The sequence below is a fragment of the Ammodytes marinus genome (assembly GCF_949987685.1).
Source record: "Ammodytes marinus genome assembly, chromosome: 7".
Taxonomy (NCBI): Eukaryota; Metazoa; Chordata; class Actinopteri; order Uranoscopiformes; family Ammodytidae; genus Ammodytes; species Ammodytes marinus.
In genome coordinates, this window is record NC_137211.1 from 20475761 (window position 1) to 20502698 (window position 26938).

Here is a 26938-nt window from a genome sequence, read left to right on the forward strand (position 1 = left end):
TTTAACAGGCTTTCCCTGAGGTACACATTTAAGACTAATCTGTCACCTGTGCTGCCATATACATGTGCTAAAATGTTGAAGATCTGCTCAGTTAAAAAAGGTTAACGCTGTGACTTCATCCAATAATATAGCCTGAATATGGACAAACTTAAAATGTGTTTTGTGTTAAGAAGTGTAAGCTATTGTGTGTATCATTATGCCACAAGTATCAGATTAAACTATTCAAGTTTAATAGGTTAAGCCAGATGTTTTCAAAAACCGCATGAGTGGCTGTGGGTGTTGTAGCCCTTTGGCATGCTTGCTCCCCCGCTGCATGTGTCGACACCATAGTTCTGTTTTTTACTACGTGGGTGGACCTCAAAGAATGCATTGACGTTATTTAATTTTCCTCCAAAACTCTGAGAATCTATCAATTATAATAATTGATGAATATATTAATACTATAAAAAATAAAAATTGATAAAAATAAGGTAAATATTCGCAGGTTTTAATTTTGAAAAAAATATCTTGAAGATATGGTACATGGAGTTCAGGGGGATCCTGTGTTATATTCTCACACCACTTCCCTCTCTGACACAACCATGGGTCAGATTTACACAATATGTCATGTCTTGTGGTTTTTGCTATTGCAATTACTGTAGTTGTTTGGTTGGTTGCTGTCCAATACTCTAACAAAGTCATATTTAAGCTGCCACTGAGAAAAAGTCATCAGTAAAGATGACATAAAAACAACATAAACTGTGACATAATTAAAACATTTATAGTCAACTCATGTCTGCAGGACCAAACAGCCCTGCAACAAAAGCCCTGGCAAAGTCAAATGCTGTGAATGTGATATGCACACAAAATATAGAAACCCATAAAAGAAAATCTGAAAGCAAGATCGTTAAGGGAAAAAAAGCATGCGTTGATTATAAAGCCATTATAAATGTACAGTGGGGCATACTTGAAAATAATTAGATTGGATGAATGAAAGCCTGAGGAAATACTCAGACAAATGCAGTGGATGGATCTGATAGATAGATAGATAGATAGATAGATAGATAGATAGATAGATAGATAGATAGATAGATAGATAGATAGATAGATAGATAGATAGATAGATAGATAGATAGATAGATAGATAGATAGATAGATAGATAGATAGATAGATAGATAGATAGATAGATAGATAGATAGATAGATAGATAGATAGATAGATAGATAGATAGATAGATAGATAGATAGATAGATAGATAGATAGATAGATAGATAGATAGATAGATAGATAGATAGATAGATAGATAGATATAAACACAGACATAAATAGAAATTAATAATGGCACACATCCCAAGGTCACTAGATCGAAGAGACATTATGTCCCAGTCCGGTCTTTAGTGCCACCTGCTGTTTAAATGAATAACTAGCCTTACAGTGTATACGTTATAGTGTCTTTACACAGAGGATCAAAAAACACAAGACACTCATATTCCAAAAATAATGATACACAATAATAATAATGCACAGACAAACACAGATTAACTTTACCAACACCCTGGTTTCTCATGAATCATATGATTGCACAACCTCACCACAGCTCTGGAGAAATAAGAGGAAGGCTCTAAATGTTTCACAGTTTTCGCTTCTGCTTCAAGTTGATCTTTCCATTCCCATGACAAGGAACTCAGCGATCATGTTCAGTGGTAATAGCCGCTCTTTGAAAAATACTGCAATACTGTGCAAGGGAAGAGTACGCTTGGGAAAATTAATAACTTAAATCACGTGAAATGTTATTTTTTTATTTTGCAGCTCCACTTCTCTGTCTCTTCTGGCTAACAATGTATGCAGTGGACTCAGCTCAACTGTCTGCTCCAGTGATAGTATGGGCAGCCCAGGAGGGATCTGTGACCCTCTCTTGTCAGTACGAAAATCAGCTCAGAAAATACTCAAAGTGCTGGTGCAAAGGGCCAGTTTATGGGCTGTGCACTGAAATGGTGAGAACGCCCGGGAAGCTGGAAAATGACAGGAGCTCAATTGCAGATAATAAGGAGGCAGGAGTCTTCACACTGACTATGACTTCTCTCAGAGAAAGCGATCAGGACATGTACTGGTGTGTCATCTACAGGCGTAGAGGGAACGTCTACACCGGTGTTAGTTTGATCATCTCCAACCAAGGTATACTTGATATTCTTGCTTTGAAAGCACTGATTTATTGCTGACACAAAAAGACAAAAAAAAAATCTAACTGACTCCGACTTGTAGGCTAGACTTGACTATAACGACGTAGCCTAATTGTTTTATTTTTTTTGCCATGTGTTCTTTGTGTTCTGTTCCACAGTGATAACAACCACCGCCATCACAACCGCACAGATATTACATGATGAAATATGGTAAAGATATGCCATTATTGCGCTACTACTGTATTTCATATTATACACATTATATTATTGTTATACTATCTATCTATCTATCTATCTATCTATCTATCTATCTATCTATCTATCTATCTATCTATCTATCTATCTATCTATCTATCTATCTATCTATCTATCTATCTATCTATCTATCTATCTATCTATCTATCTATCTATCTATCTATCTATCTATCTATCTATCTATCTATCTATCTATCTATCTATCTATCTATCTATCTAATAATTTAGTGACTGACAAATTATTAAAATATTAACAACCACAGTTTTTTTGCTTTGTTTTACCTAGTTGGTGGATGACTCTACGTTGGATCGTCTTTACTTTAATGTTGTGCTGTTTGGTATCAACACATGTCGCTGTGTGGTGGATGAAGACGCCAAGGAAAATATGGCGACACCAACAAGTTCCACATGAAAACGCAAACAATGGGGTGGCCCATTAGCTGACTGGTGAAGACCCTGTACCACATACCTGCAATGTTCTTGGTTTGATTCTGTCTGTGTGTGGACCTTCATTACATGTCATACTACTCTCTCTCTCTCTCTCTCTCTCCCTCTCTCTCTCTCTCTCTCTCTCTCTCTGTTTCTCTCTCTCTCTTCGTGTTTCCTTGCATTTAAGTGAGTTTAACAACAACAACAAAAACAGAATTTTTAATCACGGGGCAATTATGATACCCTTAATAGCCTACTGGAGGCTCAAAACCATCCCTCAACTGGACACTCATCAGTGTGTGAATTCAACTGAAAGATAAACCAAGTTTGATTTTGGCTTTCAGGCTCTTTTTTCCTAACTGTTTAATTATTAAAACCTTATTAATTTCAAGGCTAAGGCCTAAGATAACTTTGGGCCCAACTTTGTAATATCCAATCAGCTTAAAGTTAGAACCTCTAGGGAGCTGAGGCTTTAATTCAATTTATTTGCAGATCTTATACGGACAGGACAGTCATAGAGGTTGATATTCTTTTTGCATTTAACCACCTGTCTTAGGGGTGTTAGGAAATCAGGCACTCCAAGGATCTGAACGCTATACAGAATGAATTAATGCATAAATTAAGACCCTATACTCTTGTGTAGTGCTGCTTTAAAAAAAAGATGTCATGCCGCTTTATATTTAGTTAATGTAAGTAAAAATCACAGAGGTGGGATTTCCATAAGCGAGACAGAGTTTTTCTCTCAATGTGTGCAAACTGCTGGTGAGTTCAGCAATCAAAGTTAAATCATATTCTAAAATTTCCCATAAACTGCTTTTTAACATGGTTTCTAAAAGAGGCAGTGGTGATTTGTGATACTTGTCAAGCAGAATTCATCATCCTGATGATTATAACTGTGGGAAGTGTGACAATTGTGTCGTCTAGTCTTTGCATCCAGAGAAAAGCATATATTAACAGTTTATCAGCCAGCCCTGTACAATCTGATGCAATAACCCTGCATGATATCTTTCTTCTATTTTATGGAGAATGTATAGTAATGTTCAGTTTATGTGTCAGAGAGGTACAGAAGTATTTAGTCCTCTGCAGTGTTGTATTCTGATGCCTTATAGGCTGCTGTTTTCATATTATGTCACTATTTTATGAAGGCCTACATGAATGACAAAACATTAATGACACCTTGAGGTGTATTTTTCACGGCAGACATTCTGACTGACAAGCAGCTGTCACCAATAACATTAACGATGGATCAGTTCTATTCAGCATGTCCCAAAAGCCGTGACAGGGAGCCTCACTATGTAAGGGCCCTAAAACTGAAGCAGCTTAATGGAATTCAGCTATGAACTGTTTCATTATTTACACCTGTGTATTTTCTAATGTGGCATATCAAAACGTATTCTAACAAAAGTCGAAAGTAGCTGCTGTATAAAATGTAATCAACCTGGGGGCGCCCTTAGCTCAGTTGGTAGGGCGTCCCCCCCATGGGCCTCGGCCAGCAGCGGACCGGGGTTCGATTCCAGCCCGTGGTCGTTCTCTGCATGTCACTCCCCTCTCTGCCCCATTTGAACTCTGTCTCTGCACTATCAATAAAGCATAAAAATGCAAAAAAATATATCTTTAAAAAAATTTAAAAAAAAATATCAACCTACTAAACAACAGAACTAGTGTCAATAACATAAAAAATACTTTTATTTAGTATTAATATGTTGGCAATTGTTTTGTATTATGAAGGTGGGATATTTGCTATTTTTTTGTATTTTATGTATTATCCTCTTAAAATTGGTATCTTGCTCAATTATAAATATATCAATATTCTTGATTATACTCAGAGTGTCATTGTTGTACCTGTAGATGTGTTGTGACTGTGAAGTAGTAGAGCTTAGATTCAGGTGAGTAGGACGCAAGGTATAAGATAGTTTGGAGGTGACGTCAACCCCATCTGCTGCAGGAACCTCTCGCATGAACTGGCATCAAAACAACCACTATTACCAGATAAAGTTATCTTTCAAAGTAAAAGTATAGCTTCAAAAATTATATAAAAACTACATATGGAGGGAAACAAATACCTCAATACGTATATATATATATATATATATATATATATATATATATATATATATATATATATATATAATGCATGTACAAGAAAACTTGTATTTATTAACTTTTTTACCATGTAGCTTATTTTATTATTGTATTAGTATTTGCATGGCTTATGGTCTTATTTTTAACAATTAATTATTGTGAATAACCGTGATTTTTATTTCTGTGAAAGGTGTTATACTATAGCTTGACATAATAATAATAATAATAATAATAATAATAATAATAATAATAATAATAATAATAATAATAATAATAATAATAATAATAATAATAATAATAATTATTATTATTATTATTATTATTATTATTATTATTATTATTAGTAGTAGTAGTAGTAGTAGTAGTAGTAGTAGTAGTAGTAGTAGTAGTAGTAGTAGTAGTAGTAGTATTATTATTATATCAATATTTTATTTTGAAGGTGATATCCGGTATTATTCTGTGTAGCTTGACAGTCGTAAGTGAGACCAGAGGCTCATCTCTTCGCTGTAGCAAGTTGTTGCTCGCTGGTGCCAACGCCCGGCGTAACAGATAGCTAACGTTAAACTCACGGATATACGTAGCGACATTGGTATGTAACATATATTTTATATCATATCTTTGTGCTGTCACGTAACAAACATAACTTGAAAAAAACTGTATTAATAGTTAGATCGTTTGCTGGAACGCAGCAGGTAAAGCAATTTAGCCAGTGCTAGTTGACGAGCTAACGTAAACCCGCTGGTTGCTAAATAAGCTAGCTAGCATTGCCCTGCTAGCTGCTAACCGAAAGACAAACATAATTTTCATTTCCGTTACTGGTATTTGTTTTAATGAGTACTCAGTGTCTCATTGCGTGTTTGACGCATTTCCTAACTCAGACACATCATAAGTTAGCCATGTTATTACGTAAATTAGCAAGTGAGTAACGTTGTCAGTAGCTAACGTTAGCCTGTTAAGACAGTTTTGGTGATGGGGTGTGACACTTAACTAGTTGATGCTGAGAAAACACAGCCTCTCGTGTTGCTTAATCAAAGCTGTCATGAGCAAATGATAAAGGTTCATACTTAGCCAGAACCTCCCACCAATGTATTTCAGGGCTAATTTGAATATAACCCTAAAATATCAAATGTCTTAATGAGTTATCACCTCTCTCCGCAGCCGACGTTGTTGCCAGCGGAAACTGAAAGCACAAAGATGCAGACTATCAAATGTGTGGTGGTGGGTGATGGAGCAGTGGGTAAAACCTGCCTATTGATTTCATACACCACCAACAAATTCCCCTCTGAGTATGTACCAACAGTAAGTACGTTTGGTGTTTTTCACAATTGGATGCATGGTGTGGTGACACAGACATTTTGATTGAGAAGAAAAGCAAAAATACCCTGATTTGAACAGCTATGACATGCCAATCATTATTTTACTACAGGTTTTCGACAACTATGCAGTAACTGTAATGATTGGGGGTGAACCATACACCCTTGGCTTATTTGATACAGCAGGTGAGACAATGTTTTTTACTCCTTCAATTTAGTTGCATTCCTTATTGTATTATAAGGCATGGTTATTTAATATATCTTGTGGTAAGCTCATTTGTATTGTTTTCTTTTACAATAGGTCAGGAGGATTATGACAGGTTACGACCACTAAGCTACCCACAGACGGATGTCTTCTTAGTATGTTTCTCAACTGTTTCACCTTCTTCATTTGAGAATGTTAAAGAAAAGGTTAGTACAAACTTGAGTTGCTCAACTGCAAATCCGATTAACACTTCCAACTATCCGAAATTAAGTGCCGTTCATGACATACTCCACATAATAAGATTGCAAAGTCGTATAGCTATGTAGACGTACTGATACTAACGGGGGGATAATAACGTAAGCTATTGCATATTGTTTAAAAACACATTACAGCCACTGTATCAGGTATAAACTGATTTGATTAGATGGTTTGAGTTTGACAACATTTTTAATAAATCAACTCCATATATAAAGCTCACCTGACACACTTGATATTAAGCAGAACAAATACATCCAAAAGTTTTGTCAAGTCTAAATCTAACACATTTTCCTGTTTCAGTATGTCAGACTTGGAATGCCTTCTTATTTTCTAAGAGAGCAGAATTCTATGATTGCGGATAATGATCTAAATAAAACTGAAAGTAGAATAAAAGCCATTTGACTGTAGCTTTGTGGGACTGTTTCAAATTTGTAAAACAAAACATGAATGTGGTTCCTTCGTGCATGCTGATATGCCATATTTCAAAGCCTTGCTGAGGTGTTCAAGACATTTTTGCGAATATCTGTGGATCCTATTTTGGTATTGGCCCTTAAAAAAATAGTTCTGGTCATGGTGGTTAACTATTTTATTTATTCTTACATGACCAAATTACATAATGTAAAAGAACGAAAGAAATGAAACAAAAAAGAAAATATTGCAGGCATATACATACACATATACAACCAAAAAAATAAATACAGAGGGTTGTTCCTTCACAAGTTTGGTACCATGACAACAAAGATGATATTAAAGCTAAATGTCCTCTTTGTTTCCTCCACCCTAAAACCTGTAACCACCTCTCATCACCTTTTCTACCAATATCCTATCTAAATCCACTTTTATATTCAGAACAATTTTTCATATAATTTCCATGCCTCGTGATACAACTACCATGATGTTTGAATCATTTATGCTGATGAGTATTTTTTTTTTTTTTATCTTCCTCCAGTGGGTTCCTGAAATAACTCACCACTGTCCCAAGACCCCGTTCCTGTTGGTTGGCACTCAGATCGACCTGCGCGATGACCCCTCCACAGTGGAGAAGCTAGCCAAGAACAAACAGAAGCCAATCACCCCTGAGACGGCCGAAAAGCTGGCTCGTGACCTTAAGGCAGTCAAATACGTTGAGTGCTCAGCCCTAACACAGGTAAGATCTTCCAATTAACAACACTTAACACTAACTTTTTTGGCAAGCATGTCCCTAAGTCAGTTTCCCAACAAGGGTGGAAATACGTTGCCTGTTTTGCTAACAGCATTTGGCTTCAAACTCCATCTAACTGTTTGTTGTGTGCCTGTCTTTCCCTCTTCTTTTCCTCCTTCTGTAGCGGGGACTGAAGAACGTATTTGATGAGGCTATCCTAGCTGCTTTAGAGCCCCCTGAAACTCAAAGAAAGAGAAAATGCTGTTTGTTCTGATGTCTTCCTACATCTTGCTTTGCCTCTCGATTGTCTGCTGCTTACTCATTGCAAAGAGATGTCTGTCACTAAAATAACCACAACACTCTTTACAACTTTGTGCCCGCTAACTTCTTCCCCTCCGTTCATATGTGCTTTCTTTTCAACTTGGCCTAATCACAATTATCCATGCTGCCTGATATGACAAGAGTGCCAATCTTTACTACTTTCTGCTATCAGCACTTTGTGTGCAAGGCTATGTAACTGAACATGACTGGGTTTGTTTTTGTTTTTAAATTGACATTCTGTTATTATCTCAGTATTGAGCTCTTCAGTATCAGCTGTATCCTAGAAAGCATTTACGCTTACATCTGTCTTAGACAGAAATAAAACATTTTGTACCGCAGCATCATAACTTTCAACGGGCTTTTGTCTTTACTCGGACAACTTGATCATGAGGAGAGTCTTGTATAATGTTATTTGAATAAAGGAAATTTTGATTGCCCTGCTCCATTTCAACTCAGCCTTCTTTTGCAATTAGTTCCCTGAAGATTATCATTTGTATCTGAAACACAGCCGTTTTGATTATTAATATTTTATTTCCACAGAAAGGATTAAAGAATGTGTTTGATGAGGCAATACTGGCTGCCCTGGAGCCCCCTGAACCTAAGAAAAGGCGGAAATGTGTTCTGCTCTAAGTCTCGTCACAGCCCCTCTCCACACCAGATTCCAAATGTAGGGTAACAATACTGAAGAGGTTTGCTGCACAAGCACATTCCAACATGAGCTGAGGTATCATACAATATTTGCCTTCTGACTGACTTAACCTGAATACCCATTTTAGTCCTGAACCAACGTCATTTTAAGATTGAATAACATTTGATGCCGTTTGTGCTGATTTGATGCAATTGACTTGGTCTTTCATGATGTGAACAGTGAATCCATCCAATGTATCAACAAACTTTTGGTGACATTATTGGACATTATCATTATTTAGAGTTAAATGTGCAGAAGTGCTATTCCAAATGAACTGAATATGAAATAGTATTTTAATAGAACTGTTTTTTATCGACTGCCCTGTAAAACGCAAACAAGCTGAAAATGATAGGTTAGCGAGATGCTCAGATTGTTGTACGTCCCACATCCGTTTTGTAACTTTTCGACAAATTCCTTTTTAAGTTTATAATTTGTACTATGTTGTACCTGTTGCACCAAACTATATTTGGTTACATCATTTTTCTATCACCGGGGAAGTATCTAGCAATATAAATTCTGCTAAAGACATAATACTCAAATAGTTTGTTTTCCAATCATTTCTATAAGACTTATGCATTTCTTTAAAATTCACCACATTGTACTCCTTTTTTATATAACTTCATATTGAACATAGCCTCATAGCAGATTCAAGAAATATTTGATATACTGTGATATTTCTGGGCTATGCACCATCATAGTTCTAGTTTGCCAAATCAACACCTGACATATTGTTAGTGTCAGAATAAAGCTCCACGGAGAAGTGGAACATGCTTGAGTACAATGTCTCACAAATGGCCACTGTCAATACGTTACATGCGAGGAATTGGAGCACAACATTTACTTTTTGTGATAGAAGTTAACAAGGTGACGTCCTACTTGCTGCTATATTGCAGCATTGTTAAGTCCCATAGCTACACATTGTGACCATTATTACAAAATGCTATACTTAGTTTTAGACCCTGTGAAGATTTCCTGAGTGACTGAACTAGCACTATTTGCATTTGTCTTTTACTATATCCATGCCTGGATGGTGGGCTTGAATTTGTAAATATAGTGAGATTAACTCCTAATTTATTGACTGAATACAATGCGTGCATTACTGATGGTGAGATTTAGAGAGACACTGAATTCAAATTAACCAGGGAAATGTTATGAGAATGCGTTTCTTGGACTCTTTGATTTTTATTGAATTTGACATCAAAGTTGTACTGTATCTTGCATCACAATAAACCAGTGTTATGAATAAACAACTTCAAATACTACATGTCTGACTTAAAGTTTGTGAACTTGTATACATTTTCCACATTTGAAGCAAGGGTAAGACATACAAGGAAAGAATGGTAAATGATACATACAGCAACAAAAATGTATTGCACATTACAGATGGTGCAAATAATATTAGGGCTGGTTTATTTAACTATTCATGGAAAGTGTGCCTTGGCTTTTGTTTTATTGTCTGAAGCCATATATCTTACTGACCTTATGTTATATTTTGTCGGAAATTATAACTTCACTTATGCCTTCATATATGCGACTGTGGCTTAGGTGGTAGAGCGGGTCGGACAATGATCGAAGGGTTGACGGTCCGACTTGCCTCGTGTGAATGTGTATGACTGCTGTATGTTTGAGGTGGTGGTCGGAGGGGCCGAAGGCGCTGAATGGCAGCCACGCTTCCACCACCGGTATGACTGTGTGAATGAATGGAACCTGGAACCCTTTAAAGCGCTTTGAGTGCCTAGAAAAGCGCTATTTAAACCCAATCCATTATTATTATATAACTTGATGTAATTTGCAATCACCCCACCTATCAATGAATTTGACTGCAGAGCAATTAAACATCAGAAAGTGCATTCAAAGAGCCTGTTCTGCAAAGCTGCATTGTTCTACAAACAGATTCAAAAACAGGTTGGCAATCTATTCAAATACTCTCTTTAAGATTTTCATCATTTACAATATTTTTTTATTTTTCAGTGCCACTTGTACACTCCTTCAGGTGCCTACACAGTACAAGCTTAACTTATAGCCCATGCTACTATTACTTTGCATTAAGGAGCTGCATTTGGAGGGTCTTAATATCAAAACTAATTAACATAACAGTATTCATAGCTTTTTTTACACCAAAACATTTCCATTAACATGTTAACTTACTTCAGATTATAAAAGACAAATTAGACAGTGCAATGTTGCTATTCCAGGCAAAGGCAAGAAGCAGCCTTTAGATTAGTCACAAATAGCTATGTGTCCGTTCCTGGACATATCTCAACGCAGCTGTCGGTGACGCGAATGCCGTACCATCCTTTCCAGAACTGTGTGTCCTTGCCTCCGTGAGTAAAGCGGATGTATCTCACTCCCTTTCCATAGTTTTGGAACACATGTTTCATCTGGTAAACAAAAAACAAGTGAGTCTAGAGTTGTCAAAGGGTGTTGTGCCTCCTCTGAACTCCCATCATATCTGATTAATGCCTCATCCCTTGTAAACATACCTGATTCCATTTCTGATCGTTCCATTGCTCAAAGTAGATCGTCTCAGGGGCAAATGTCTGGATGGGTGTCTTTCTTTGATTCAGCAACTCCACACTGATCTCATATTCACTGCCACAATCGAATCTTGGCGCATACCTAATAAATGTACAAATAGATAAGGGGTCAACGATTAGGTTCAAAAGCTTGCCAGTTTCTTGTTGAGCATTGTTTACTTGGAGGCCGAAGCGGTAGAAACACATTTCTAGAAGTTCTGAAGGCATTTTGTTTATTTGATTTTGTTCAGAGTAAAAATCATAGCATATTATGTATATCCTAATTTGACCGTAAAAAAAAAAGTCTAATACATGAACACATTGCACTATGAGGCTAGTGGGTAACTTTACGAGTGTAAACACATAGTATCGAAGTACACAAAACAAACACTAGACATGGAAAGGATGTGTTTTTACACACGACAGTGGCCTCCTTCATTTATAGTTGACTGAAAATACTGGTTATCAGTAATGTAATATATTCTCATCTCATAAGTATAGTAATAGGCTTAAATTTAAGAATCATGCCGCAATTATACCATGCTCTTTATTTTCCGAAACAGGGTTGTTTACCGCAAAAAAAAGCTGACTTTAAAAATCAGGATTTTTCAATTTGCCATCGATGTAGGAATGACTTGGAGTTGTGGGAGTATTGCCTATACACGTGTATTCTTCTCACCAATCAGATATTTTGATGTCTGGCTGGAAGTGATCCATAAACGATGGGATATAACCTTCCTTCCCCAAATCAATCAGCTGTGACTTCTTGCACATGCTTCGGGAAACAGAAAGAGTTGTAGTTACTTAATAAATATATTCATGAAAATGTAGCATGTGGTATTATTGCTATTTGTTTTTCTGGACTAGTCCTGGTGAATACCCACCCAAAAGAGGTCACAAAGTTTTTCTGGACTGCCTCATTTGGATGTGGCTCCATAACTCCCTCCACTTTCCAATTATCACCACCACTCTCCAATATCTGCCAGTCCTTCATTTTATCTGTAAAAGAGATAGGGCTTGTGAGAGAATCATTTTTGCACAGCTCATTCGTTGTACTGCAGGGTAAAAAAATGGCCTCACCACAGCCACATTTTGGGGGTTCTTACGTTCTCCTTTTGGATTGTTGAGAAGATTTCTTCTCTTCTTACACAAGTGGTAGAACAACCTCCAGTCTTTGGGTATTTTGGAAGCGTCACGGAGCCGATATCCTTCTCTTCTACACCTCTCTCTCCACAGAGATTCACTGTCGGCCACTTCTTTCCACTGCTGGCACACTAACCTACAAACATGGACCACCTGATGGGCAGGGACATTCAGGAAGATCTCCTCCAGAATCTCCAGAGGAACCGCTAACATCTGACATGAACAGATAGGACACGGATAGGCTCAAAGTTACATTTTTGCCAAGAACTGACGTTTGACCAATGCCCCCACTCACTCCCACTGATTACATAAACGCATAATAAAGCTTACATCAGCATTTTGTCAGCAAAAAGTTAAAGAATTCAGCAAAACAAAGCTGTTCAATAGGCCTCCTCACAAAGCTGTTGAAAACCCAATGTTTCTTTTTTTACAGTCTGTTGAAAACCACATTTTGCTACTCAGTTGTGTAGGCTATCTTTCCATTTAGATTATTTTTTTCTTTTATGAATCATCGTTTTGGGTTTTCCCCCTCTCTCCCTCGAGGCACCACATTCACCACCTTCCACAAATAGCATAACAGGAACCAAATGAGCTATTTGATGAAGATTGAAATTAAGAAAAAAGGATTGGAAAAGACTGACAGTTGACATTTATAGTGCACACTATATTTCCCTACGTCTGATTAAAGGGTAATAGGCCTACAGTGTTCAGACAAAACAAGCAACAGCTGGTTGTAATACACAGTCACACATCATGGGACCTCTACAACAGGCTGCCTTCATGTGAATCTCCGTGAGCAGACAGTTTGAGCCTGGATTCATGAAAAGCACTCTTACATCTCCTTGTGAAAGCGAGTTGGACGGGACTGTGGCTGAAGACTTCCGTCTTGGGACTGGATCCGAGCTCTGTGTTGCACCCATAGCTTTAGCCCTCCTCTTCATGCCCAGGGCAGACCCAGGAAAGTGTCGTTTTTACAGACAACACTATCAACATCTATAATCTCCTTGCGATATTTTAGCAACGATTGTTTAAACGGCTACTATATATTCAATGTCCATATCCGATAAAGCACAACACGGAAGTAGTGCGGTACGAGCAGCTTGATATATGAAATGAGGTCAACGCAGCTAGAACACACCTATAAACCCTAACCATACGCAGCTGAGCACCGGTTCCTGTAAAACAACAGTCACTTTCTGTTTTGGGCTTTACCTATTTACAATATAAACTGTGTGTCACACTTCCGATAAAACAAATCCTATAATTTTACGACGGTCGCGCTTGTTATTGACGCCAGGGTGCTGGGGCGCGGGCGGAGCTAGACAAATGAAAACAACGCAACAGAAGTAGGTCTACGCCCGCACCAATTAACCCTAGCAACTGCAACACTGGACGGACGGACGGCGGTGATTTCACGTGCTCCACCACAACCAGTGAGCTGGATATCGACCGGGACGACTTTCGGTGCACGCCGGTCAAAGTAAAAGAGAACCCTTTAGATCTGACATTAGTGACTCATCCCCGCGTGGACCTATTATAAACGGGGAATCCCCGTGGGCGGAGTCGGGGGGTGGGACCTCTTTTATTATTTACAAAGGTCCATGGCAGAGACTCATATGCAGGGCTGTACAGTGCGACAGTTTTGATCGCATTTGCTACTGAAATTGATCACGTGCGATGATGAATACAACTCCAATCGCACTCGTGCTAGTGTTGCCACCCGTCCCGTTTTTCCCAGAATTGTTCTTTTTTTCACCAGCTGTGACCCGTTTTTTGGGGAAAATGCCAAAACCTCATTTGATTTCCTTCCTTCGTTCAGTAGTTAAGGCCGTCTCACACGGGCCGAGGAGTTTGTTGCGCCCGCTATTGCATCGGAGAGGCGGGCGGGCAGGGGCGGTCTTAACGATCTCGGGGCCCGTTTCAAGACCCTGTGTGGGGCCCCACACTTTTTTTTTTTTTTTTTTTTTTTTTTTTTTAATAAATAATGCTTGTGCATGCTGCCCGCGAAAATAAAAAAGATTGTGGAAACCAGTTGGTTCATAGACGGATTATGAGATAATGGGCCCAGACTCTTTGTACCGTTTTAAAGTTAAATGCATCAGAGCAGAGGAACATTTTAATCAAATCTTGAGCTGCAGAAGGAACATTATTTTTCTTAAACAGGCACTCTTTACTCTGCAACTGTGAAAACAGTACAGTAGATTGGTCTGCAGACTCATGTTATATGATGGAGGGGCCCATTGCAACATATACAGGGTGGAAAGCTACTTTTCATGAACAGTATAGAATTTACACATAGCAAGCTTATTCCTGTTTGTGTGTGGGGGGCTTAGCTGTCCCTCATGAAGCCCCTTAGACAGAGCTAATAATGCTTTTGTTTTGCACTTGCTTTTCTATTTGTCACCTAGTTGGGGCCATGATGATTTATTTCCTTATATTTAGGCTATTCCTTGTTGGACCCTGTTATTGACATGAGTGACTGAGCTCTTTGACAATGCAACATTTAAAGTTACTATCAGTATTTCTGGCTTAGGCCCCCCCCCCCCCCCCCCGAGCCCTTGGGCCCCTGGGCATGGTTGCATGCAATATTATTCTCAAAGTGCACCAGATTGATGAATTTTACTTTAAAAGGTTGCATTTTTTTCTTCCGGGGCCCCCCTACAAGGTCCAGGGTCCCCACCCACCTCAGTCTCCCTATTTAGCCTATACTGTAAAAAGCACTGTAGGTGTGTATGGTTATTATAGGTCATTACACTGGTCAGTCTGAACTGGTAGCCTAATAATGGCCGAGCCCTCCGCCCCAAACATTCAAGTGTCCCTTTTTTTCCTAAATCCAAGGTGGCAACCCTAACTAGTGCGACAGCCTGCCAAATTGCAATTGGCAGGTTAGATTATTTTGTCTAAATTGCAATCAGTGCACCCCTATTAATTTTTCTACAATTATTACTGCACACACTAGGAAATAATATTAATTGAGAATCTCAAATGAGACCAAGATGACATGCTCAAAGGTAATTAGAGCGAAATGCAAGGGTTAAGGTTATGCAAGTTTTCGATCATACTTTGTGTGCTACCAAATTTATTTTTGTGCTACTGATTTTTTTTGCTTGCTAGCACCAGTGCTACCACTTTAAAAAATAAGCGTACAGCCCTGCTCATATGGGACTCATGGGTGGAACTTGTGGATTTAACATGGATTTAAAGAGTGGGGATGTTGCTGTTCTTTAAATAAAACACTACAGATTTCATTTCAAATTCTGCATCGTTTCAGTTAATTTATTTAAGGAACACCTTGACCTTTTGCCCTTCTAATGTCTGTCAAACCTTCCAAACGAGTTGTTGGCAAAAAGGACATTGGCCTGTTTGGGAAGGTTCATGGAAGGTGCGAATCAGTTGGAAAATGTAGTGTTAATTGTGTGGTTGTCTGGTCTTTCCTCTCAAAAGGGCCTCACAGTGCAGGGGAAGTTGTGGTTCAGGCAGCATCAGGATCGAGTTATTTTAACATCCCCGACAACCTCATTATTTAGGCTATGTTTATCTCTCTGACGTATGCTGTAAAAGATTGTAAAGCCCCCTGAGACAAACTACCATTTGTGATACTGGGCTATTAAAAGAAAAGAAAATACAAACATTTTCAAGCAGTGTAAAACACATTTAGTTGTACATTCAAAAAAAGCTTTTAAGCATGCATTTTTTTTTGTCTGTCTGTGCTTGAAATAGAGAATAAATGAACAGATAATACAACAAAATACGTGAGAGTGACCGAAACACGTCGCATCTCAGTCGAAGTTTAACAGATAGGACGTCTTCTCCTCCTCTCTGGGTCCATTGATTTGGATAAATAGCATGTTGCTTTTGCTATTGGTCACATACGTTCTTCCTCCTGCCAGTTCACCAATGATGCACTCCCCGTTCCCCCCTGGCGCGCAGACTGGAAGCAAGAAGAGTAGGCGGACTGGCGGACGGACAACTCAACAAATTTGTTCGATGTAATTTGTTCATTGACACTATCTTAAAAGGACCATATCACGACTTGTAGCTTTGAGTGACTTAACTATAAGTGTTTCCAGCCTTCAATCAATATAGTAGGCCTATCCAATCAAGTTTTTTGACTTCAAACACTGCATGAATAATCTGACAAAGGTTGACATTGATTGACCTGTAATTTAAATAAATGTTTCTCTGTCCAAGATTCACACACCTAAAGATCTACTTTATCTACATGCAAGGAGTTTCACAAAGGTTATGGTTTGATAGGCATGGGTTCAAATAATCATGATGATGCGATTTTAATATAAAGGTACAGTTTAACTTCAAAACTATTGAAAATTGAAATAGAAAATAGAGTAATTACTGTACAAATTTTTCAACTGAAAAAACAAGTTGCCACCTTGATAATCTTGAATAGTCTTTAAATATAGTGGGAATAACTCAAATAGTTGAGTTGACCGATTCATACTTAAAATCATCAGCTCGTTATAATTCTTAAAAAGGCCGGGTTGCATTTTTTTATTTTTTCACAAAGAGTGAAACAAGCTTTGGCCTTGCAGTGCTTTAGTTGATCCACTCTATTCTATTTATGACTCGAGAACTGGCAAACCAGTGAAGGGTAGGAGGTCTCATGAGCATCACCTCACTAAGATCATATAAAAGGATCTGAAGGAGAAAAAACTAGAGTGTAACAGACTGAACTCAAGTTTGTAAAGTGGACAAGTCATCAACTGAAGTTACCGAAATGGTACAGAAAGTACCGAAATGGTTAAACAACATGAGAGAGACTGATTTTATTAATAATATGGCAAATAAACAGAGGTGCATTTATTTTCTTCAATCACACAGGCACTGCAGTTTGTGTACAATACAGTAGAGTACATAGAACTCGATCTTATAATACAAGCCATACCAAAATATAAATGGATACCAGGGACCTGGGAAATAAGATGATAGCCACTGCGTTTTGGTGTCACATTATATTTTTTTCCGAGCAGGTCACCACAACCCTGTCCATGGATGCTGAATTATGATCAATCCAGTCTTGAGATGCATTTAACTCCGCTCTGCATATTTCTATGAATAGAAAGACAAAAAAAAAGGAAATGCACGATTTCTGAGTAACAAGGACTTCCAAGTCCATGCCGTATCTAAAACAGCTTTTATCCGTCATCTGTCGAACAGCTGAGAGATGAGTCTTTTTTTTTCTCTTCTTTTTGGTCGGCGGAGGAGCTCCTATGTGTCTGCATCAATCCGGTGAGCTGGAACGGTGCAAAGGAGAACAAAGAAAGTCAGAAATACGCGAAGGTGGCAGGTTATATAGCTCAGTTGATTTTAAGGAGTCATTCTCTGAGTGGAGATGAAATAGTCAAAGATACATTGCATCAAACATCTATAAAAAGGGTTGAAGAAGCCCCCCCCCCCCCCCGCTACCAGCTACATCTAAAACTGGGGCATGTTCAAGAGAGCTACCAAATTAAACCTTGACTGAAGTATACATGTTCAAGAGAGCTACCGAATCATTACACCTGCACTGAAGTACAGAACCTAATTGCTATGGTAATAGGGGGCAACAGTGTGACTGTGACACGCCATGCTACTACGAGGGACTTACATTGCTTTGGTATCCTGAGTGCTTCTTTGTCTCCTGACAGGACTTGATGCATGACTCCGCGGAACTGATACAGCACCTTCAGGCTCTTGTCCTCCCCAACACAGGGGTCGTAGAAGCCAGGGAGTCCCGACTGGAAAGACGACATAACAGTAAGGTCGCACACCAGCAGTAGCACACAGAATCATCATACAGCAAGTTGAGATAACATAAGTTATAACTGGTTTTACACACCAGAAAAAAACGCTTTACTGTATCAATGAACAATAACATTGGAGCTTAAGAATTGACCTCATAGTATACGTCTTGGATTGATTCCAGATTCAGCGATTCTGGAGAATGCTTGTTTTCCAAAATGACTTTGTCATACTCAGTGAATATCTCTTAACAATCTGCTACCTGTCCATACTGTGTGTAAATAAAAAATCCAGGGTTAAGTGTACAGCCTAGGCTTTGTAAACGGGCGTGTTGCTATTTATGGTGGGCCCCCTTTGTTTACATACACTTAAACTTTACATACCAGTTAACAGAGCCAAGGCTGTGTAATAACACAGGTAGCGGATCGTGAGGAGATATTCACTGATATTGACAACACACATTCTCCAGCATCACTGACTCCACCTTTAATTCTGGAGCTCAGTAGTTTTTACCTTTGTGGCCTCAGTGAGGATGAGTTTGGAGTCTTTTACCAGACACTGCAGTGGCACCGTCACATCGATGACCTTTGCCCTCTCGTGTTTTCTGCTGTTGTCCGTCACAAACTTGCCGTACCAGGCGTTGAGGATGATGAGACCTGGTTAAAAGAAGCAGCAGCAGGGATAGTGCCATTTAATTGGAAGTTTTAATGTATTCATGTGTTGTTTTTTTAATGTGTTTGAAAATACACGTTAGCCACCAAAAACTTAGTTTGATTTAAGATGGCAGTTGAGTATTCCAAGGATGACAGACATTACAGACAGGGATTTTGGGATCAATGAATGAATGAATATTAAAAGTCCAACAGAAATCCCCAGTCTCTCAATAGAATCATTTGAATCTTGCGTGTCGGCAGTTTTTAGCCCCATATTTTATAACAGAAACATCATATTTTTTGAGACTTGTTGGTTAAAATCCTTTTGCGAGCACGCACCCAAAAAGACAGCGCAATTAGTTTTAATTGCAAGCTGCATACATTATGCTGTGACATTTTCCTAAAGTGGAGTCCATCTAATACGGCAGCGGTGTGTGTGTTTGTCATAACAAACACGCACACACCGCTTTTAACTGTTACCAGTGCACAGTCTGTGGTACCTCTGATGATACTAAAAATCAAAGCAACGTTTGACAATGACAGGTGCCAATTATCACCTGCGATGCTCCCCTCAGGTGAAAATTATACTGTCAGCTGGGTGCCTTTTGTTAGTTTACTTATCAAAAGCAAACTAAAAAGCGCCAATCATCGCTAACTAGAACAGAGGCTAGAGGGTCATTAAAAAATCTGCTAAACTCCCCAAATCCCCCACCCCCTGCCAAATTGAACCCTGTTAAAAGAAAAACTTCCCATATCCTAGCAAAATCACACTGGATACTATACATTAAGTCTCCTAATACAACAATGGAAAGAGCCACACACTAGCCTTTGGTTTGGCTTTTTGACTTGTTTTGAGCAAACTGCCCAAGAAGACTAAAGCCGTGCTCCCACTGAGTGGTTCGATGCGGCTCGGCACACTTCTCTTTTTGTTACACAGCTGCAGACAAAGCAGTTAAATTGTTGTGTGCCAAAAGCACTACTGGTGGGCGCTCCAGTGGCGTAGTGGATAGAGCGCATACCATAATTGCTCCGGCCTTCGTTGCAGTGATCGCGGGTTCAAAACCCAGGTCATCCCCCCTTTCTCTCTGTCTCCCCATTTCAACTCTGTACTATCTAATACAACTTGAAAATGCCAAAAAATTATCTTGAAAAAAAAAAAGCACTACTGGTCTTTCATGTAGTGAAAAACAAGCACTGTATATCAGAAATTACACTTTGAAGTTGGTAATATTTAACTAGGCATCAACATATTTCAACTTTAGATTGCATTGAATGCTCAGAATGTAAAACAATCTAATAGTTTCACGACCTGCTTTGAAACATTATTCCCAGGATAAGCGTATTCCTAATACTGTATATAACTGATCTTACCCTTACCCATTCTAGACTCCTCGGCTTCGATAATCCTGCGCAGAGATTCCTGCATGAGCAAGATCTTTAAGAGAAGGGGGAACAATAGACACAGAGGAAAAATGTAAGGACACAGACACAAACAATGAGATACATCTCATCATATGGATTACACTTATGAATTTCACTAAGACTTTGCGTCTTTTCTAATCCCATCTCCACCCCCCTTCGCCTGACTGGGCGGAGTGATTTGACAGTCACCCAGGATGCCCGCATTTCTTATCTCACACTTGAACAATAATGTAGGGTTGGCGCCACGGCAACGCGAAGCCCGTCAAATACTCACAGCAGACTCCGCCTCCTGCTTCTTTCGGGCGATGTTGGAGGCCGAGCTCTCCTGCTGCTTCTCTAAATCTCTGTTGAGTTCAAAAGATAAGATGGAGAAATTAAAATTAGCTCATAAAAAAATGGGTCCATAATAATTGTAATATCTAAAAAAAAGCAAAAAGAAAATGTGCTGCTACTTCTAATGGCTTTGCATGCATGAAACAAACCAAGTTAAAAGTGATGGTTTTTTTCTTACTCTTCCTTCTGGGCCCGCACGTAGGGCCGGATAACAAGCTGCTGGATGGCGAGGTAGAAAACCAGTGGTCCAACTGTGGCGTAAAAAACAGCGCTAGGCAGGAGCTGGTCGGTCAGGTGGATAGGGAAGAAATACGTCTGGCTGGCCCTGTTTAGTCTGCAGACAGAGAGTCGGTTCCATTATTGATTGGAGTGGCCACTAATTGGCTGCTCAATTGGTTAGTCAATGTCATATTTTGGTTGTTTTCGGAAAATGGCAGAAAACTAAGGTCAAATTCAGAAAGAAATAAAAGTTCTAAGCAGTTTCTCAGCTACTTCTGCATTAAGATGAACACGGCAAAGTAAAAAACTAAATATGTGTCTCATATGTTGGAGAATGAACTCTGCCATATGTTCAACGGTTTTCCATCAGTGTCACAGAAAAGAAGAAATATAGTGTATATGCTTAAACTTTTAAACTCATATCTGAGAACCGAGCGCACTTAACTTGCAGAAAATGACTTTGAGTGGCTGACATATTGTCCTGTCTGGATTCCTTTGGGATGTCAAGGCAACAGTGCCGTGAGAAAAAAAAAAAAAAGGCCTCTGAGACGTAAACCAACCAGGGAGCTGGAGCAGAGCGCTTACACTTACTTGATCTTGAGGGAGACACCTTGGGGCACGCCCACACTGACAGTGGCCCCCAGGACGCTGTGCCGACTGATCTTCCTCTCGGCGCCGTACTCTATCACAGTACCAAAGAAACCTGATCTGTAACACACACACACACACAGTCACTAACTCTCTACCAGCAGAGTTTACTTGAATTTGAGTTGTCGGTTCGAGCACAAAAAGCTGCAAACGACGCAAACTTATATGGCTGGAAATTTGAGTTGCTGTGCAAACAGATTGACACTAAACAGATCCAATTAAGACCTACAATAATTTGATTTTGAATTTACGATTCCAAAAAAACATTTACGTACTTTATTGAGCCTTTAATCTTCGTCTGGTCTTCATCCTGGAACTTGTACTGGTAGCTCAGCATCGCAAAAGTGTGTGGAATGCCAAGCTGCAGAGACAAAAAAAAAGAAATTATCCTTTTGGCACCACCCCGACCAGCATCTGTTGATTTAATGCTATCTTGGCGAGCATTAGGGGTAAATATAACTGCTGGCTGCTAACCTGCATTGCAAAGGTGAAGTGGCTGCTCTTGGTGTCCCTGACTATGCTGGTGTTCATAGAAGACTGTATCCCCCAGCGCCACTGCAGATAGCCCATAGTGTTCTTGTCTAAGTGACGGGCCAGCACGGTGGTGACCCCAGGGCGCACGCCTCGGTGTGAAAACTGGAGACCGCAGTGAGCAGTCATAAAGCTGAGGGGAAAAAAGGAATAAAAAGTTACTGGATTGGTTTATGTTGCCGAAAAAAAAAAAACGGAATTAAGATTTATTTTCTGTTGTATTTCAATACATACAATCGAGGCGTCAAGTTACGGAATATCTTCATTCCAAGGAGAGGCCCATGGGTGTCTCCAGCACCGAGCTCGACCTGTGCACACAAAGAAACCGATCACTTTTCAATATTTTGTGTGCTTTGTGACACACGCAGGCGTGGGAAGAAAACACAAAATGAGTGTGTCCGCTTCCCCAGTGAGAATGCAGCTTACCTCTCCCCACCCCTTTGTCGAGGTGACTCTCCTCAAGGCCAAGTTCACCGTGCCACCTCCATTTCCGTTGTGGGTCGACAAAGAGCCGGACAAAATGGCTGTGTCTTTAGTTGTAAGAGGAGCCTGCGGTGGAAACGCGCAAAAAACGATTCCTTTGATAAGAATTGGCTCAGAAAATCTTTCATAACACAGATTTAACTGTGGCTACTTATTTTCCTATACAAAGCATATTTACATAATACATGAGGAAAATGAAGCAGCATTACCTCTATTGATTGTGATATGTGCATCTTGTTGATTTCCAAATGTGGGACTCCCCCTGCAGAAATATCCTCAAAGTCTTCATCATAGGGGTCAAAGAGTTCCGTGGCATCAATACCCACACTAATCGTTCCCTGCAAATAACAGGAATTGACAGAAGTTGATACTGTGTTAATTAATGACGAATATAAAAGAAACAAGATTACTAATAATATCTTTATGTCACAGTCCGTTCAATGGAGGCCTTGTTTATCTTCCCCTGAACGAACCTTTGGGTTGGTCCTTTGCTGAAGCCTTCTCTCCTCTCGCTCTTTCTGAAGGCGCTCATACTCTTCTCGAATCTCTGCCGGGGTTCTTTTCCTTTCCACCACCTGGAGTTAGAAGATACCATTGGAATGTAAAGGAAAAGGGTGGCTGCTTCACACACTGCAGATTGAAACTTAAAGTAGAATATATTCAGATGAATTTTACGGCTCCAGTATGTTATTCCTGTGAAAAGTCAGTAATTAAGTCATACATACTGTCAACCATTGATGGGTTTAGGAACCTTGGACAAAGCAAAACCAGAACTATTTCATGCAAGTTTAAAGAGGCGATGTCATATAAAAACAGAAATATATTTTTTCTGCGCCTTGCTTTTCAAACCTCCAAACCTGGCTAGCAAATATTCTGAATCGTGTCTGTGAATTGTGTCTGCCCTGGTGAGCTTTATTATTAGATTAGGGAGTTTGGCTTAGAAGCTGTATTTTGTTTTCTTCTTTAATTCTTAGGGTTTAGTTAGATTTCAATACAATTTGGTTTTGTTTATTATGTTGGCCTCACCCTGACACAGAGCTTCATTCACTGTAAATATATTGCTCACTTGTTTTTTGAATAAATACTTAAATGTGTCAAACTTACATCACTGTTTGCTTGCTGGTTTTGGGCCCAGGCAAATAACTACTTTGTGTTGTGTCTTGGAACCTCTAGACTAGGGCATAACAGTTAGACTGCAGGAATCTTAATGGTGAATAAAACTGAGAACAACTTTTAGGCACAACATTTCTTTTGATGTTATTCTCTTGATGACTCAATGGCACACACATTTGTATCAACTGGGTCCAAAGTCATATGGTCAAAGTATAACTATGTCTAAAAGCTGAAATTTCTTAAGTAAAAGTCAAATTTAACAAAAGCTCCTCCAAACTATACCTTGCTCTAATGCAAGAGACGGATGCTAAGTATATCCTTTTCTCTCTAAATCTTTGTTCTAATGGAAGGCAGCCATCGATAGACGCACATGAAAAACACACTATCCTGACCATTCTGACCAAGGTAAGAAAACCAAAAACAGTTGGTAAGTGAATAGAGTATTGTGTACAGTAGTGACTAATGGACTTACCTCCCAGCCTTCAACATCGAGTCCTCGCTTGCCATATATATCGTAGATAGCTCGTGCCTGTGGGTCTTTAAGCACTAGAAAGACATGGATAACCAGCAATAATATTAACATCGGAGTAGTTTATTTTTTTCTCCAAATAATGCAATGTTGACCATAACCTGTTCAAAGTCTACATAAGCTTAGAGTTGCCTTTGATGTGATTGCAGCTTTTTCTTTACCTTCATAAGCTTCATGTACAAGGTTGAAAAGCTGCTCAGCCTGACGCTTTAGCTCAGGGTCCCGGTGTTTGTCTGGGTGATACAGCATGCATAGTCTCCTGTATGCCGCCTTCAGCTCATCTTGCGTCGCCTGAAACACAAAGTTGATATGGAGAAAATGAGTGCAGAGGAAACTTCATCAACAGTGTAGAAAAACCAGGAATTATGTTTCCATTTCTGAACCCACCCCTACTTCAAACTTCATTTATAAGTCAACACCTGTTCAAACTCCATGAAGTCTTTCATCCCTGCTAAAATGCCATGCAGTGGTTTAGATGAATGTTCACAAAACAGCCCGGGATGGAACCTTGCTACTGTTTCTTTAGATTCCCTTGTCTCCTTTCATCTCTTTTTTGGATGTTGCGTTGTTGGGAGGGGGACGGAGAACGACTGCGCACGTAGGCTATATGTTGCGCATATGGTAAATTAAGAAACCTGATCTTCAACTCAAGACTATATTTAGATGGTTAGGAGAGAGACTATGGTGCAGAAGGTACCGCCCGTTAATCATAATAGTTAATGAGAACATATTCACAGCTTGTAATTCAGTAATAGCTATGCAATTTAGTCTAATAATGTCAACAAGTTTTCAAATTGGAAATAACTGTCATAAAAACATGACTTCGTTTGTCTTTTAGTGGATAGCATACATAGACATCATGGGATTAATATTTTTGAATGAGAATTTTTCATGAAAGCATTTTTTTGTGCATATTTTATCTTTTCATGCTCGGCCACTTTAATAATATGCTAATTCAAAATAACATAAACATTGAGCAATATTTAGGTGCTGTTGAGAACAGCATGTCCCCGTTCATATTATAAGTTCAAATTGTCTTTTTTGTCAGTGTCATCTGCATATCACGCGTATTGTTCTCAAATTTACAAGTTGAATGATTCAGATCGAAAGCTGCTGCCTGATCCCATTAGACATGAGTGTAATCTCATCAACTGTAAGTGTTGCATGAAGTTGTAGCATTAGCTAGTTAGCACTGCCCACAGTCTTCAGTAATCATAATGAAACTGAAAATAACTCGAGTTCCTTCACATTATCTGACACATTACCACGATAACAAAGGACTCTCTATCATATTTAATCGACTGACAACTCATGGTGGGAAACACTCGTGACCCCCACAACCTGTTGTGCGTCTATCAAAGTTTCAGCCGAAGAGTCACAGCACAGGAAAATCAATGTCGAGGGTCACAAGCTAGCCGCCTAGCTAACGTTACATGTGTTTATACGAGCAACCGTTAAATAACGGCGGGGCAAAGCTTACAGAGGGTCTACCGCATGCACCAGCACACACATCCACTCAGGTCACAACTGCGTTTAGTACCTCTCGTCTGACATTTAGCAGGGAGTAATAATCATCGTTCAGGATCTCATCATCGTCCAAGGCAGACGCCATGTTTACACCCGGTCATCTTCTTCTTCGTGTGATTTTGGGTCTTGCATAGGAGTCTTTAGGCGCTTTGTCGCCCCCTCGTGTGCGGGATGAACGACGACACAGCAACTGTATTCATATTAGTGGGGAGTAAAATGTTCAGTTTTTCATTGTTTTTGGGCTAAATTATGAGTATTGTTGCGGAGATAACGCTCAGAGTATGCGACCTGTTTCCAATGTAAAAAGTATAGTGTCAAAGCTATGGAGCAGCCAATGATAAATGATATGTGAAATTCTTGTTTAACTTATTCTTATTTATTCACTTGAATGTCAGTTCGTTATTATCATAATAACATTTGCAAGTACCAAACATAGCAAGGCCACTTAATTTTGCATTAAGAAAAACACTAATTTGAGTTTAGAGTTTATTTCTTGGTGCATTGAAATGACTATTGAAGATAGGTACCTGTACCTAATTCCAAAGGGATATTGTCTGCATCCTATCCACCCAGGGATAATTAAGGCAAGGAATGAGAAAATCACTTCACCGCATTGCATTAGGTCTTTCATTAGTTCATTATTACTTTCTTTGCAATAACAACAAGCCGTAGTAGACTATACAGTGGGTATGAGCAGCAGCAGGCAGCAGAGGAGCTGTCCTTTCAGCACCACCACCTCAAACCATACACTGCATTTCTGCATTTCAGCACTGCCGGCCACCAGCCTCTTAATATGAGCTGAAGGCTGTCTTTAAGTGCTGTAGTTGAAGCGGGTGCCAAAAGCAAAGTCTATTAAGCACAATCTGTTATTAGATTGCCTGTAGTCGTTTAATGAAGCCATGCCATTGTCTAGACTATGTAACTGCTGCACCACAATGATGGAAGTTGAAAACCTTCACATCATTGTGGATGGAATTAAAAAGCAACTGTGTTGGCAATTGGCCTTCAAATCGGTGCATCAGACAGACCCCCCAGTGCCTGACAGAACTGTTTTAGATGGACTCCATCACCAGCACCAAATTGTCACATAAGAGGTTGGATCGACATCTCCTGGAAAATACCGCCGCCTCCAGTATCATGGTGCCATCATCTGAAATTGGTTAGACATGTTTACAAGGGAATGAACTAGTCCACAGGCTTTAAAGTCTAAACTGACATCTGGACACTTGA

At 39.2% G+C, this 26938-nt stretch overlaps 4 protein-coding genes across 6 annotated transcripts; 2 read left to right on the forward strand and 2 right to left on the reverse strand.

Moving 5' to 3' along the window:
* Positions 1-1932: 1932 nt before the first annotated feature.
* LOC307252903 (uncharacterized protein) lies at positions 1933-2855 on the forward strand (the record flags this gene model as incomplete). The annotated part of the gene is made up of 3 exons (XM_080030725.1): positions 1933-2155; positions 2319-2370; positions 2702-2855. Exons 1-3 carry the CDS (start codon positions 1972-1974, stop codon positions 2853-2855), a joined length of 390 nt encoding a protein of 129 aa, XP_079886851.1. The 5' UTR covers positions 1933-1971.
* A 2566-nt stretch (positions 2856-5421) lies between these two features.
* Positions 5422-10114, forward strand: LOC307253350 (cell division control protein 42 homolog). 2 transcript variants are annotated; one of them, XM_080031344.1, is made up of 6 exons: positions 5422-5515; positions 6085-6225; positions 6353-6425; positions 6541-6650; positions 7652-7849; positions 8705-10114. In XM_080031344.1, the coding sequence occupies exons 2-6, from the start codon at positions 6121-6123 to the stop codon at positions 8792-8794; spliced, it is 576 nt and encodes a 191-aa protein (XP_079887470.1). In that variant the 5' UTR covers positions 5422-5515; positions 6085-6120; the 3' UTR covers positions 8795-10114. The 2 variants fall into 2 exon arrangements, with proteins under 2 accessions (XP_079887470.1, XP_079887471.1); XM_080031345.1 differs by lacking the exon at positions 8705-10114 and adding an exon at positions 8028-8696.
* Positions 10115-10267: 153 nt separating this feature from the next.
* LOC307253349 (F-box only protein 6-like) lies at positions 10268-13970 on the reverse strand. Its single transcript, XM_080031343.1, has 6 exons — positions 13348-13970; positions 12475-12724; positions 12253-12367; positions 12048-12143; positions 11336-11471; positions 10268-11233 (listed from the first exon to the last, which is right to left on the reverse strand). Exons 1-6 carry the CDS (start codon positions 13450-13452, stop codon positions 11087-11089), a joined length of 849 nt encoding a protein of 282 aa, XP_079887469.1. The 5' UTR covers positions 13453-13970; the 3' UTR covers positions 10268-11086.
* Positions 13971-17280: 3310 nt separating this feature from the next.
* dnajc11a (DnaJ (Hsp40) homolog, subfamily C, member 11a) lies at positions 17281-25815 on the reverse strand. Of its 2 annotated transcripts, none has more exons than XM_080030295.1 (16): positions 25722-25815; positions 24343-24472; positions 24125-24198; positions 23013-23114; positions 22749-22877; positions 22483-22605; positions 22291-22364; positions 22000-22189; positions 21801-21886; positions 21469-21585; positions 20837-20992; positions 20600-20669; positions 20281-20338; positions 18764-18906; positions 18117-18246; positions 17281-17763 (listed from the first exon to the last, which is right to left on the reverse strand). In XM_080030295.1, the coding sequence occupies exons 1-16, from the start codon at positions 25791-25793 to the stop codon at positions 17738-17740; spliced, it is 1680 nt and encodes a 559-aa protein (XP_079886421.1). In that variant the 5' UTR covers positions 25794-25815; the 3' UTR covers positions 17281-17737. The 2 variants fall into 2 exon arrangements, with proteins under 2 accessions (XP_079886421.1, XP_079886420.1); XM_080030294.1 differs by having other exon boundaries at positions 20275-20338.
* Between the last annotated feature and the right edge of the window lie 1123 nt (positions 25816-26938).